Below are 13,411 nucleotides of genomic sequence, written 5' to 3' on the forward strand. Positions count from 1 at the left end.
TTACATTTAAATGTTGTATATCCAAAACTTGTACCCTTTTTTTGAGCGAAGAAAGAGACACGTAACATGTAAAAATGAGGTCTCGTTTCCATGCATTTTTACCTCACATTCTCACGCATCCCCCTCTTCGTATTTATCGTTTTTTTGAGGCCTCCAAGAACCATTAGGAGTCCAATAGACATGGGTTATTTTTGGTCCGGTTCGGTTCCCGGTTTTGGGCTGGTTCCAATGACCGGTTCCTACCGATTCCCGGTTCCAAAAATCGACAATAATAAAGTATCCGTCCCAGCCTGACCGGTTACATCGGGTTTCAGTTCCGGTACCGGTTTCGGTCGGTTCCGGGTCCATATGCTCCTCCCTAGTTTAAGGGGCTCTAAATCGAGGTTGTCTAATTGTCACAAGTGTTTTTATCACTTTACAGTACAACCAAATAAAAATCGATCAGACCCGTATTTGAACCCGTAAACCACCCACTTAATATTCCGACCACCAAAGAAATGAGGGATTCAGTTTCAATCAGGTAAAGGAAAAATCGAGCATTTCAGGTCTCTCTGGAGTCTCGACTCTCGAGTCTCCTCCAATCTCACAAACACCCATGTAACTTTATCTCCATTCTGATTCAGTTTTCATCAGATTTCCTATTTGGAACCCTCAAAAGCTCTGTTTCTAGTGAGACCCAAATCAGATTATGGACCAATCTCAAAGGCCCAAAGGCATTCTTCATTCTCTAGGCGAAGAAATCATTAGAATCATAACCCCAGTTTCAATCTGCATGTTCTTAGTGGTCATCTTAGTCTCTATATTGGATGCCGACTCATCAAGCTCTCCTTCATTCACCACCATAGCCACCATAGCTTACAACGAAACCACATCTGATACAGAATGGGACAAATTCAAAGGCGCCCTCTTAAACTCCCTCGTATTCGTCACTGTCGTTACTCTCGTCACTTTCCTACTGGTACTCCTTTTCTACTTCAGGTGCACAGGCTTCTTAAAATATTACATGGGTTTCTCCGCTTTCCTCGTGTTAGGGTTCATGGGTGGTGAAATTGCCCTTTTCTTAATCCAAGTTTTCAATTTCGCCATTGATTGTTTCACTTACGTCTTGTTATTATTCAACTTCACAATCGTTGGCGTTCTCGCGGTTTTCATGTCGAAAATCCCCATCTTTCTGACTCAATCTTACATGGTGATTATTGGGGTTTTGACTGCTTATTGGTTTACAATGCTCCCTGAATGGACCACTTGGGTCCTTTTAGTTGCCATGGCTTTATACGATCTTGCTGCTGTTTTGTTACCCGTTGGTCCATTGAGGTTATTAGTCGAGCTTGCTATATCAAGAGACGAAGACATCCCTGCTCTCGTTTATGAAGCTAGACCAATAATCGATCATGGAAACACTACCATTGTTCAAAGAAGAGTATGGAGAGAGCCTGTTAACCCCGAATCACACATTGAAAGCTCTCAAAATGAGGTAAGTATAGCCAATGTTGAACAAGGTCAGGGTGTTGAGCTCAGGGCTCCATTGATGGAGCCAGTGGGTGAGAACATGGCTCTTGAGGGGATTGGATTGGGTGCATCGGGTGCCATAAAGCTTGGTTTAGGGGACTTCATCTTCTACAGTGTGTTGGTAGGGAGGGCTGCAATGTATGATTTCATGACAGTTTATGCGTGTTATCTTGCCATTATTGCAGGTCTTGGTATCACTCTTATTCTTCTTGCTTTGTATCAAAAAGCTTTGCCTGCTCTTCCTGTATCTGTTTTGCTTGGAGTCTTGTTTTATGTCTTGACTCGGGTGTTTCTTGAAGAATTCATAGTACAGTGTTCTTCAAATCTCTTGATGTTTTGATATTCAAATTCCGTATTGTTGGGCTATATGAATATGACTTGATTATTTAAAGAGTTTAGCATCTTAATGTATATTGTGTGTTATTGTTTTATGTTGTTACTTTAACTTTGTTTAGAAATGCTTAACAAATATTATCATATTATGTAATAAAGTGGTAAGGTAGGGGCAGTTTGGTCATTCTTCTGATTAGGTTGGTTTAGGGTAGTTTAAATAGGAGTTTGGAGTGAGTTTGTGTTTATCTTGAGATTGAATTCAGTGAAGGAGAGACTTGTTTGAGCCTCCTTTGTCGGATAAAAATGACAGAATGATCAAGTTTAGTTGATCATTAATACTTCCAAACATTATAATTATTTTCAGGGACAAAAAGTGCTCACCATTGATATGAAATTTATTACTTTGCACCCTTTACTTTTTTAAAATCTAAAATTAATTACCAGTTTTGTCAACTCTTCCAAAAGATTCCATTTGGAGATATAGAAATTGATTTTTATGATTTATTTTACGGAAAAAGAATTAATGTTTAAAAAGACAACTTAACTCTTTTTCTTAAGTTTTCTGTACAAAAGGCACGAATTTACTCCTAATTCATATTTAACCTGTTCTTTTACTTATTGGGTATTGTAGTAATCTCCTCTTTTTTAAGTACAAGAGTTAAGCACCCGAAGCATTGTTGTTCAGAATGGTTTGAGCATGGAATCATTTGCTTTGGAGATTAGTTTAGTCCTTATTCTCCCATCTTTCTGTTAAAATATGTTAGCATTCTCTTTTCATTTTCACCTTTTTCCGCTCAAAGGGAGCAAATATATCAATTAGCTGTGGTAAGTCATAAACTAAAGGTGCAAGGTTCATGATTTCTATCTTACAATGATTGTATTAGAGAAATAAAGTAGGATGATGTAATACACAAATGAATTTGAGTACATTGCTACTTCTTGCATTCTTCTCTTTAGGTTATGCAAACTTGCAAAGTATAATGTCCTAATAAAAAAATGAAAGTATGATGGTACAATTTTCTATATCTTTTGAAGTACAATGCATTGATAAGAAAAAAAAAATGAATACTTTCATTAACAACTTGTACGATGATGGCAAATAAGTATGTGGAAAAGAAAAACAAAACACAAGCGTATACTGGTTTAGTGTATGTTGAAGAGGCCTCCAAAACATATCAAAGTTTGAAAGAGATTCATGCTATGGTTGATTTCTTGGAATGATGTATGTATGTATGTTTGTTCGCATGCACACACACACTAAGCTCGCCACAAGTTCAAAACATCATAAGATCCGGATGAGATTTTTGGCGTTAGGAATTTATTTATTTATTTATTGTCTGTCTGTCTGAGGTCTTTTACAAAAGCAGTCTTCTTATCCAAGAGAGTTGCCGACTATCCTACCTCCACTTATGTTATTTGTATGAAAACGAGGGTATTTGTAGCACCTGGTTCCTGGTATGTATTTTAATTAAGTAATTTTGCATTTTTTGCCTGGGACTCGGTGAGTTGAAGGCCCAACTCGCCGAGTAGAAGCGGGATTTAAGTGATGGACTCGTCGAGTTGGGTCCCGGACTCGACGAGTAGGCTCTGACTGGACAAAACCCTAATCTGAGGGTTTGCACCCTATTTAAACAACCTTATACAGCCTCCATCGCCCCTTTATGCTCTCAGAAACCCTCCATAGCAAACCCTAAGTGTTTTGGTGCAAGATCTAAGATTTTTGAGTGATTTTTGTGGGTTTTGACCTCAAGGAAGGAGGAAGAACATAGAAGAATCAAGAGGAGAGTGAAGGATTCGAGTTTGGTTCATCATTTGTAGTCTTTGAAAGGTATAAAGTTTGTACCTTGCTTGCTTGTTTGTTAGATCCCTTTTTGGGGAAGATTTAGGGCTTTTTAAGCCATATGAGGTAGCCAACCATGATTGCAAACATGGTTGGGGGTCAAGACTTCAGATCTAAGTCTTGGGAAGAGTCACAAGGCAGATTTGGGTTGCTTTTGCACCCAAGGAAGGTCCCATGCAACAAAAGAGCCATTTTAGAGCCTTTTTGGCTCAAAAGTCTCATGCATGCACGTAAAGTTCGTAACTTTACGTGCTAGATCGAGCTTAGGGGCTTGGATCTATCATTTGGACAAGTGTTGTACATCAGAAATCGAGGATTTAGGGTGTGGACGTTATCGACTCGGCGAGTCCGTTCTTGGGACTCGACGAGTCCAAGGCTTTGAGTCCCATATCTGTTGAGGGTCAAAGAACTCAGTTGGGTGTTAGAAGGGTTGTAGCAGGACAGAAAGAGTGACCCAACGCATTGGACTTAGTTTTAGACCTGGAGTTCATGGGACTCGACGAGTACTAGAACAGACTCGGCGAGTCCAAGGCAATCTCCTTATGACTGAAGATGAACTCGACGAGTTGTTCATACAACTCGGCGAGTCGGATGAAGGTTCATTCGATGTTCACATCGAAGAGGAACTCGTCGAGTCGTCGCTAAACTCGACGAGTAGGGTCGTGGATGAGGACAGTTGAAGAGATAGGGACTCGACGAGTTGGCGGCCCAACTCGGCGAGTCGGGTCAACTGGAAGTTGACTTTGACTTTGACTTGGACTTGGTCAGGGGTAAAATGGTCATTTTACCCTAAGAGTAGATATCAGATTCTGACTGAGTGTTTTGTGGGGATTATAGCCGGAGGATTTCCGGAGCAGTAGCGGACAGAGGTTTCCCGCACAGATTATCAGCAGCTACTCGTACGAGGTGAGTTACCTTCCAGTAGGGGTGGGTCTAAGGCCACAATGCCGACCCACCAAAGAGGGGTATTTAGAAGATGATTGTCTTTGTGATAATTATCTTGGTCTGGTTACGTGCTTTGGTCATGAGTTTTATCTGTATGATATGTTACGTGTATAATAGGGATTAGTTTCCCTGACAGCGGTCCTTAGGACCGAGGGGTAGGTCAGTACCCGGATATGCCTGACTGTATGTTTATATCTTGTTGTTGTATGCTAGTGGTAGGGGGTGGAATAGTCCCCAGTTACCGGTTGAAAGATACCGATGACAATTACCGGTTGAAAGATACCGATGGTGATTACCGGTTGAAAGATACCGATGATGATTACCGGTTGAAAGATACCGACGATGATTGCCAGTTGAAAGATACCGACGATGATTACCGGTTGAAAGATACCGATGATATTGTATGGTATGTGGTGTGATGGGGGAACTCACTAAGCTTTGTGCTTACGGTTTCGGTTTTGGTTTCAGGTACCTCTTCGTCTAAGGGGAAGGAGCCGGCGGCGTAGCATCGCATCACACACACACATATGATTCCGCATTGGACTTTCTGGGATTGTACTCTGATATGTTATTATTTTATGACTTGGGTTTTCAGACATGATACATTGTTTTATGAGATGATGTGTTTTCACAGTATTTTCTTATGAATCTTTTTATGAGTCAGTTAATTAAAAAGAAATTTTTGGACTTGAAAATTGGGATGTTACAGTATTGTACTTGATGTTGTTGAAGATTAGAAAAGGGATCAAGAAAATTAAACTATGACTTTAGTAATTTTGACATTAAACAAAAAAGAAAGAAAAGGTATACATATTTAATTTTAAAAACTTATAATAGACTATATATGGATCTGAACAATAGTACAATTCATTATTATATGTCTAAAAGGGATCAAGAAAATTAAACTTTGACTTTAGAATTGCATGCTAGTTAGGGCTAAGGGTCTAGGGAGGATGTCTTATATGCCTGTTGTATGAGCTGTATGCTAGGACTGTTTAGTCAGCAGTAGGATAGCCTGATTAGGTTATGCCTGATGCAGTTACTCGATGCACGAATGCTGCTTGCTTTGTGCTTAAGGGGTCCTGGCTAACTTTAACTAACTAGTGAGCGGATATTTAACAGTACTCGCAAGCTAGTTAGGGAAGGGAAGTAGGGACTCCTAGTGCAGCTGATGGCGGAGAGTAGGTCAGAGAGTGCCCCAGGAAAGCCTGGGATGAGACTAGATGGAAAGGGATATTGGTTAAGGGACCTGGTGGAGCCGAGACAGTCCTTGATGAAAGTACGGATAGATGTGAAAGGTAGTATGGGCCCGTACTACTGGAAGCAGAGGATCCGTACTCGAATCAAGGAAGGTTGAGACAGAACCGGGAACCTTGGAGAGTGTGTTAGACCTCTCGAGAGTATGTATGATCCTGACATTTATGCGTGTATTTTCAGCATGGTGACCACGCGACATGGAGCAGGAGGTTCCGGATCAGGATCAGGATCAGGCTCGGGTGCAGGATCCGAGCAGGTTGATGACGGGTTGCGCGAGTTCATCGTGTCTGAGATCACGAGAGGCATTCTTGAGTCGACCCCGGTCATTTTCGGGTCGATCAAGGAAGGGATTGTTGAGCTGATGGAGGATCGCCTCAGGGCATTCAGGAGTGACATGGCGGCCAGCCAGTCAGTATCACGCACACTGTCCTTTAAGGACTTCAGAGGGAGTGGTGCGCTGGATTTCCATGGGGTGAAAGGCCCCATTGCTGCTAGGAGATGGATCGCAGACATCGAGTCTGTGCAGCTGACGAGCTTCTGCCCGGAAGGGTCGAAGGTCCGTTTCGCTGCAGGGTGTTTGAGAGACAGAGCCAGAGATTGGTGGGAGTCGGTTGGCGACTCTCTGGGAGCCTCGGCTGTTGTGGCTATGACCTGGTCAGACTTTGTGACCAGATTCAGGGCGGAGTTTGCGCCAGCTGTGGAGCTTCAGCAGCTGGCCAGGGAGTTCTTGGACATGAGACAGACTACAGAGACTGTGGCGGAGATCACCGCCAAGTTCTGGGAGAGGGCATTGCTGGTGCCCCAGTATGCGGGTGATGAGGACATGAAAAGGACCCGCTACCATGACATGATACTAGCTGACATCCGGGAGCATGTCAGTCTCTCGGCTTGTCCTACCCTGGATTCCATGATTGCCAGGGCTAGGGAGAGGGAGATTGATCTGGAGCACATCCGGAAGAGGAAGGCAGCGGAGGGGCTGACGACGGGGGCTTCGGGGAAGAAGCCCAAGGGATCCGATGGTAGGCCGAAAGGCAAGTCAGGGCGGGACCGCTGTGGGAAATGCGGTCGGTCACACGAGGGAGCTTGTCGCACTGGGCCGGGTTCAGGCTGATATAAGTGTGGCAAGGTTGGGCATTTTGGCAGAGATTGTACTGCCCCTACTCCTGCGATTCAGATATCAGACCTGATTTGCTTTCATTGCAATCAGAAGGGCCATAAAAAGGCCAATTGCCCTAGATTGACAGCAGCAGCGGCGCCGGCAGTGGCGCCGACTCCAGCGACAGCACGGGTTGTGGATGGCCGGAAGGCCAAGTTGGAGGCTTCAGTGGTTCGGAGCCGAGCATTTCAGCTGACAGCCGAGGAGGCACGCGCTACACCTGATGTGGTGACGGGTATGATTTCTTATTTGTATGCTTTTATGTTATGTCGCTGTGATTTTGATATATTATGTGCCTTGCTTAGGATCGTTCCATGTGAACGGTATCCCAGTTCAGGTGTTGTTTGATTCGGGTGCCACTCGATCGTTGGTCTCTCTTGCGCTTAGCAAGAAGTTTCCGAAGTCTTCGGGCATGTTGGATTGCCCTCTAGAGGTCGAGATTGCGGAGGACCGGTCGGTACGAGCGTCAGAGGTCTACCGGGATTGTGTGTTGAGGCTGTTCGAGGAACGTTACCTGGTGGACTTGGTTCCCATACCTTTGCGGGGGAACAAGGTTATTATTGGTATGGATTGGCTGAGCCCCAATGGGGCAGTGATTGACTGCGCGCAATAGTCAGTACGGATTAGGACCCCTAGTGGGGGAGAGCTGGTAGTTCAGGGCGAAAGGCCACAGCGAGGACCAACTTTATATTCAGCAGCGAGGGCTAGGCGTTACCTCTAGCAGGGTTGCGCAGGTTATGTCGCCTATGTTATGGATACCCGGGAGGCGGGTAGGGCGACGGTGGGCGATGTGCCCATGGTACGAGAGTTTGCGGACGTATTCCCCGAGGAGTTGCCTGGGATACCTCCGGAGCGACAGGTTGAGTTCAGGATCGACCTAGTCCCTGGTGCGGCTCCGATAGCCAAGACACCGTATCGGTTGGCTCCTCCTGAGATGCAGGAGTTGTCTACACAGCTGCAGGAGCTGTTAGACAAGGGATTCATTAGACCGAGTAGTTCTCCCTGGGGAGCCCCGATTCTGTTTGTGAAGAAGAAGGACGGGTCGCATCGGATGTGTATAGATTATCGGGAGCTGAATAAGGTAACGGTGAAGAACCGTTACCCACTCCCGAGGATTGATGACCTCTTTGACCAGCTACAGGGAGCGTCTTGGTTCTCCAAGATTGATCTGCGTTCAGGGTATCACCAGATGAGGGTCAGAGAGGAGGATGTGCGGAAGACTGCCTTTCGGACCCGTTATGGTCACTATGAGTTTGTGGTGATGCCTTTCGGGCTCACCAATGCTCCAGCCGCGTTCATGGATCTCATGAACCGTGTGTGCATGCCGATGCTGGATCGGTCTGTGATAGTTTTCATCGATGACATCTTGGTCTATTCCAAGACGCAGGAGGAGCATGAGGAGCATCTGCGAGAGGTTCTGGAGACTTTGAGAAGGGAGAACTTGTATGCTAAGTTCTCCAAGTGTGAGTTCTGGTTGTGCGAGGTGCAGTTTCTTGGGCACCTTGTCAACCAGAACAGGATTTCGGTAGATCCGGCCAAAGTGGAGGTCGTGATGAGATGGGAGGTTCCGAGGTCTCTATCTGAGATTCGGAGTTTCCTAGGATTAGCCTGCTACTATCGGAAATTCATCCAGGATTTCTCCAAGATAGTCGTACCCCTGACCAGGCTAACGAGGAAGGTCGTGGTCTTTCGTTGGGGGCCTGAGCAGCAGGCTGCATTCGAGACATTGAAGCAGAGATTGTGCGAGGCGCCAATCTTAGCCCTGCCAGAGGGCATGGAGGATTTCGTCGTGTACTGTGATGCGTCCATCTCGGGTTTGGGCGCAGTATTGATGCAGAGAGGGCATGTCATTGCTTACGCTTCGAGGCAGCTGAAGCCTCACGAGGCGAACTACCCGACGCATGATTTGGAGCTGGGGGCTGTTGTGTTCGCCCTCAAGATTTGGTGTCATTACCTCTATGGGGTTCGTTGTACGATTTACACGGACCACAAGAGCCTGAGGTATCTCATGGACCAGCCAAATCTGAATATGAGGCAGCGTCGGTGGCTTGATGTGGTAAAGGATTATGACTGTGAGATCCTCTACCACCCGGGAAAGGCCAATGTGGTGGCCGACGCGCTTAGCCGCAAGGCAGCGCCGATCAGGGATATCTGTCTGAGGATGACAGTGGTGACTCCGCTGTTGGAGCAGATTCGGGAGGCCCAATAGGAGGCCATGAAGGAGGAACATCGGAAGAGCGAGCGGATTGTGGGGCAGGTTTCCTCCTTCGACTATGATAGCCGAGGGTTATTGACTCTTCACCGTAGGGTGTGGGCCCCTTATCATGGAGGCGTGCGCCAGATCCTGATGGAGGAGGCACACAAATCCAGATTTTCTATCCATCCCGGAGCGACGAAGATGTATAGAGATCTTCGTCCTGATTATTGGTGGCCCTGCATGAAGCGGGACGTAGCATGGTATGTGGAGCGGTGCTTGACCTGCAGGAAGGTCAAAGCCGAGCACCAGAGGCCACACGACAAGATACAACCGTTAGATATTCCTATGTGGAAATAGGAAGATATTACCATGGATTTCATCACCAAGCTTCCCAAGACTGCACGGGGAGTGGATTCGATTTGGGTAATCGTGGATCGGTTGACCAAGAGTGCCCATTTCATACCGATCCAGGAGAGTATCTCGGCCGAGAGGTTGGTCGACATCTATATCCGAGAGGTGGTAGCTCGGCACGGAGTGCCAGTTTCAGTGATTTCCGACAGGGATGTGCGGTTCACTTCCAGGTTTTGAAAGAAGTTTCATGACGAGCTGGGTACTCGTCTGCATTTTAGCACCGCCTTTCACCCGCAGACGGATGGTCAGAGCGAGCGGACCATCCAGACGCTAGAGGATATGCTGCGGGCATGTGTTTTAGACTTCGGGGGTAGCTGGGATACCTACCTTCCATTGGCGGAGTTCTCGTATAATAATAGCTATCATGCGAGTATCGACCGTCCTCCCTTCGAAATGTTATACGGGAGGAAGTGCAGAACCCCGATATGTTGGGGTGAGGTTGGCCAGAGGGTCATGGGGAGCACCGAAGTGGTGCTCAAGACGACAGAGAGGATTCAGCAGGTTCAGAGCAGACTTTAGACTGCTCAGAATCGGCAGAAAAGTTATGCCGACAAGCGCCGATCGAACCTGGAGTTTCAGGTCGAGGATATGGTTCTCCTGAAGGTGTCGCCATGGAAGGGCGTCATCCGATTCAGGAAACGGGGCAAGTTGGGTCCTAGGTATATTGGACCCTTCAGGGTTATAGCCCGGGTGGGCAAGGTGGCATATAGGCTGGATCTGCCAGCCGAACTCAGTCAGATTCATAGCACTTTTCACGTCTCCCAGTTACGGAAATGTTTGGTGGACAACTCGGCAGTGGTACCATTAGAGGATATTCAGGTCGATGACAGCCTGAATTACATTGAGCGGCCTGTAGCGATTCTCGACCGGAAGTCGAAGGATCTGAGGAATAAGAGGGTGGAGCTCGTGAAGGTGCAATGGCAGCACCGGAAGGGCTCGGAATGGACTTGGGAGCCGGTGGATGAGATGATGGAGCATTACCCAGAGCTTTTCTAGGAACGAGCAGCAGACTTTGAGGACGAAGTCTAAAATAAGTGGGGGAGATTTGTAGCACCTGGTTCCTGGTATGTATTTTAATTAAGTAATTTTGCATTTTGGCCTGGGACTCGGCGAGTTGAAGGCCCAACTCGCCGAGTAGAAGCGGGATGAGACGCGGGATTTAAGTGATGGACTCGTCGAGTTGGGTCCCGGACTCGACGAGTAGGCTCTGACTGGACAAAACCCTAATCTGAGGGTTTGCACCCTATTTAAACAACCTTATACAGCCTCCATCGCCCCTTTATGCTCCCAGAAACCCTCCATAGCAAACCCTAAGTGTTTTGGTGCAAGATCTAAGGCTTTTGAGTGATTTTTGTGGGTTTTGACCTCAAGGAAGGAGGAAGAACATAGAAGGATCAAGAGGAGAGTGAAGGATTCGAGTTTGGTTCATCATTTGCAGTCTTTGAAAGGTATAAAGTCTGTACATTGCTTGCTTGTTTGTTAGATCCCTTTTTGGGGAAGATTTAGGGCTTTTTAAGCCATATGAGGTAGCCAACCATGATTGCAAACATGGTTGGGGGTCAAGACTTCGGATCTATGTCTTGGGAAGAGTCACAAGGCAGATTTGGGTTGCTTTTGCACCCAAGGAAGGTCCCATGCAACAAAAGAGCCATTTTAGAGCCTTTTTGGCTCAAAAGTCCCATGCATGCACGTAAAGTTCGTAACTTTACGTGCTAGATCGAGCGTAGGGGCTTGGATCTATCATTTGGACAAGTGTTGTACATCAGAAATCGAGGATTTAGGGTGTGGACGTTATCGACTCGGCGAGTCCGTTCTTGGGACTCGACGAGTCCAAGGCTTTGAGTCCCATATCTGTTGAGGGTCAAAGAACTCAGTTGGGTGTTAGAAGGGTTGTAGCAGGACAGAAAGAGTGACCCAACGCATTGGACTTAGTTTTAGACCTGGAGTTCATGGGACTCGACGAGTACTAGAACAGACTCGGCGAGTCCAAGGCAATCTCCTTATGATTGAAGATGAACTCGACGAGTTGTTCATACAACTCGGCGAGTCGGATGAAGGTTCGTTCGATGTTCACATCGAAGAGGAACTCGTCGAGTCGTCGCTAAACTCGACGAGTAGGGTCGTGGATGAGGACAGTTGAAGAGATAGGGACTCGACGAGTTGGCGGCCCAACTCGGCGAGTCGGGTCAACTGGAAGTTGACTTTGACTTTGACTTGGACTTGGTCAGGGGTAAAATGGTCATTTTACCCTAAGAGTAGATATCAGATTCTGACTGAGTGTTTTGTGGGGATTATAGCCGGAGGATTTCCGGAGCAGTAGCGGACAGAGGTTTCCCGCACAGATTATCAGCAGCTACTCGTACGAGGTGAGTTACCTTCCAGTAGGGGTGGGTCTAAGGCCACAATGCCGGCCCACCAAAGAGGGGTATTTAGAAGATGATTGTCTTTGTGATAATTATCTTGGTCTGGTTACGTGCTTTGGTCATGAGTTTTATCTGTATGATATGTTACGTATATAATAGGGATTAGTTTCCCTGACAGCGGTCCTTAGGACCGAGGGGTAGGTCAGTACCCAGATATGCCTGACTGTATGTTTATATCTTGTTGTTGTATGCTAGTGGTAGGGGGTGGAATAGTCCCCAGTTACCGGTTGAAAGATACCGATGACAGTTACCGGTTGAAAGATACCGATGGTGATTACCGGTTGAAAGATACCGATGATGATTACCGGTTGAAAGATACCGACGATGATTACCGGTTGAAAGATACCGACGATGATTACCGGTTGAAAGATACTGATGATATTGTATGGTATGTGGTATGATGGTGGAACTCACTAAGCTTTGTGCTTACGGTTTCGGTTTTGGTTTCAGGTACCTCTTCGTCTAAGGGGAAGGAGCCGGCGGCGTAGCATCGCATCACACACACACATATGATTCCGCATCGGACTTTCTGGGATTGTACTCTGATATGTTATTATTTTATGACTTGGGTTTTCAGACATGATATATTGTTTTATGAGATGATGTGTTTTCACAGTATTTTCTTATGAATCTTTTTATGAGTCAGTTAATTAAAAAGAAATTTTTGGACTTGAAAATTGGGATGTTACAGTATTGTACTTGTTGTTGTTGAAGATTAGAAAAGGGATCAAGAAATTAAACTATGACTTTAGTAATTTTGACATTAAACAAAAAAGAAAGAAAAGGTATACATATTTAATTTTAAAAACTTATAATAGACTATATATGGATCTGAACAATAGCACAATTCATTATTATATGTGAAATAGATCTATACTACTATAATATAATACAAAATATATGAATGAATCAGATCTAAATAAATATAAATATTATATATGAAGCAATATCTAAAAAATCTACAAATATGAAGAAAAAAAAGTTTATCATTTCAAGCTTAGATCAATCAAATATGAATAAAACTAAAATGATATCCGACACTTGAGGGTTTAAATAAAAAATAAATATATTTTTATGTAAATTGTAAAATGGAATAATAACGGTTTTGTTTGTTCTTTTGACGAAAAAATTGTACAGATAAATTATAAAAATATGTGATTTTCAGCAAACACGAAATGATTTAAGTACTAACATATATGATTAGTTGATTACCTGTTTTATTGCCATTTTTTTTTGTTAATATTATAATAATTTAACAATAAAGGGGCTTTTCTTTCTACACCTAATCCCAAAGTTTTTCCATACACCATGTGAATCTCATCTTTAACTGTGCTAGAACC

General features: G+C 45.0%; 1 protein-coding gene across 1 annotated transcript; it reads left to right on the forward strand.

The window, feature by feature from the left end:
* The first annotated feature begins 493 nt into the window (after window positions 1–493).
* PS2 (Presenilin-2) lies at window positions 494–1,940 on the forward strand. The gene has a single exon (XM_079045280.1). It carries the CDS (start codon window positions 689–691, stop codon window positions 1,847–1,849), a length of 1,161 nt encoding a protein of 386 aa, XP_078901406.1. The 5' UTR covers window positions 494–688; the 3' UTR covers window positions 1,850–1,940.
* The last annotated feature ends 11,471 nt before the right edge of the window (window positions 1,941–13,411 follow it).

Source organism: Lactuca virosa, chromosome 4 (assembly GCF_052849685.1).
Source record: "Lactuca virosa cultivar CGN04683 chromosome 4, Lactuca_virosa_CGN04683_v6, whole genome shotgun sequence".
Taxonomy (NCBI): Eukaryota; Viridiplantae; Streptophyta; class Magnoliopsida; order Asterales; family Asteraceae; genus Lactuca; species Lactuca virosa.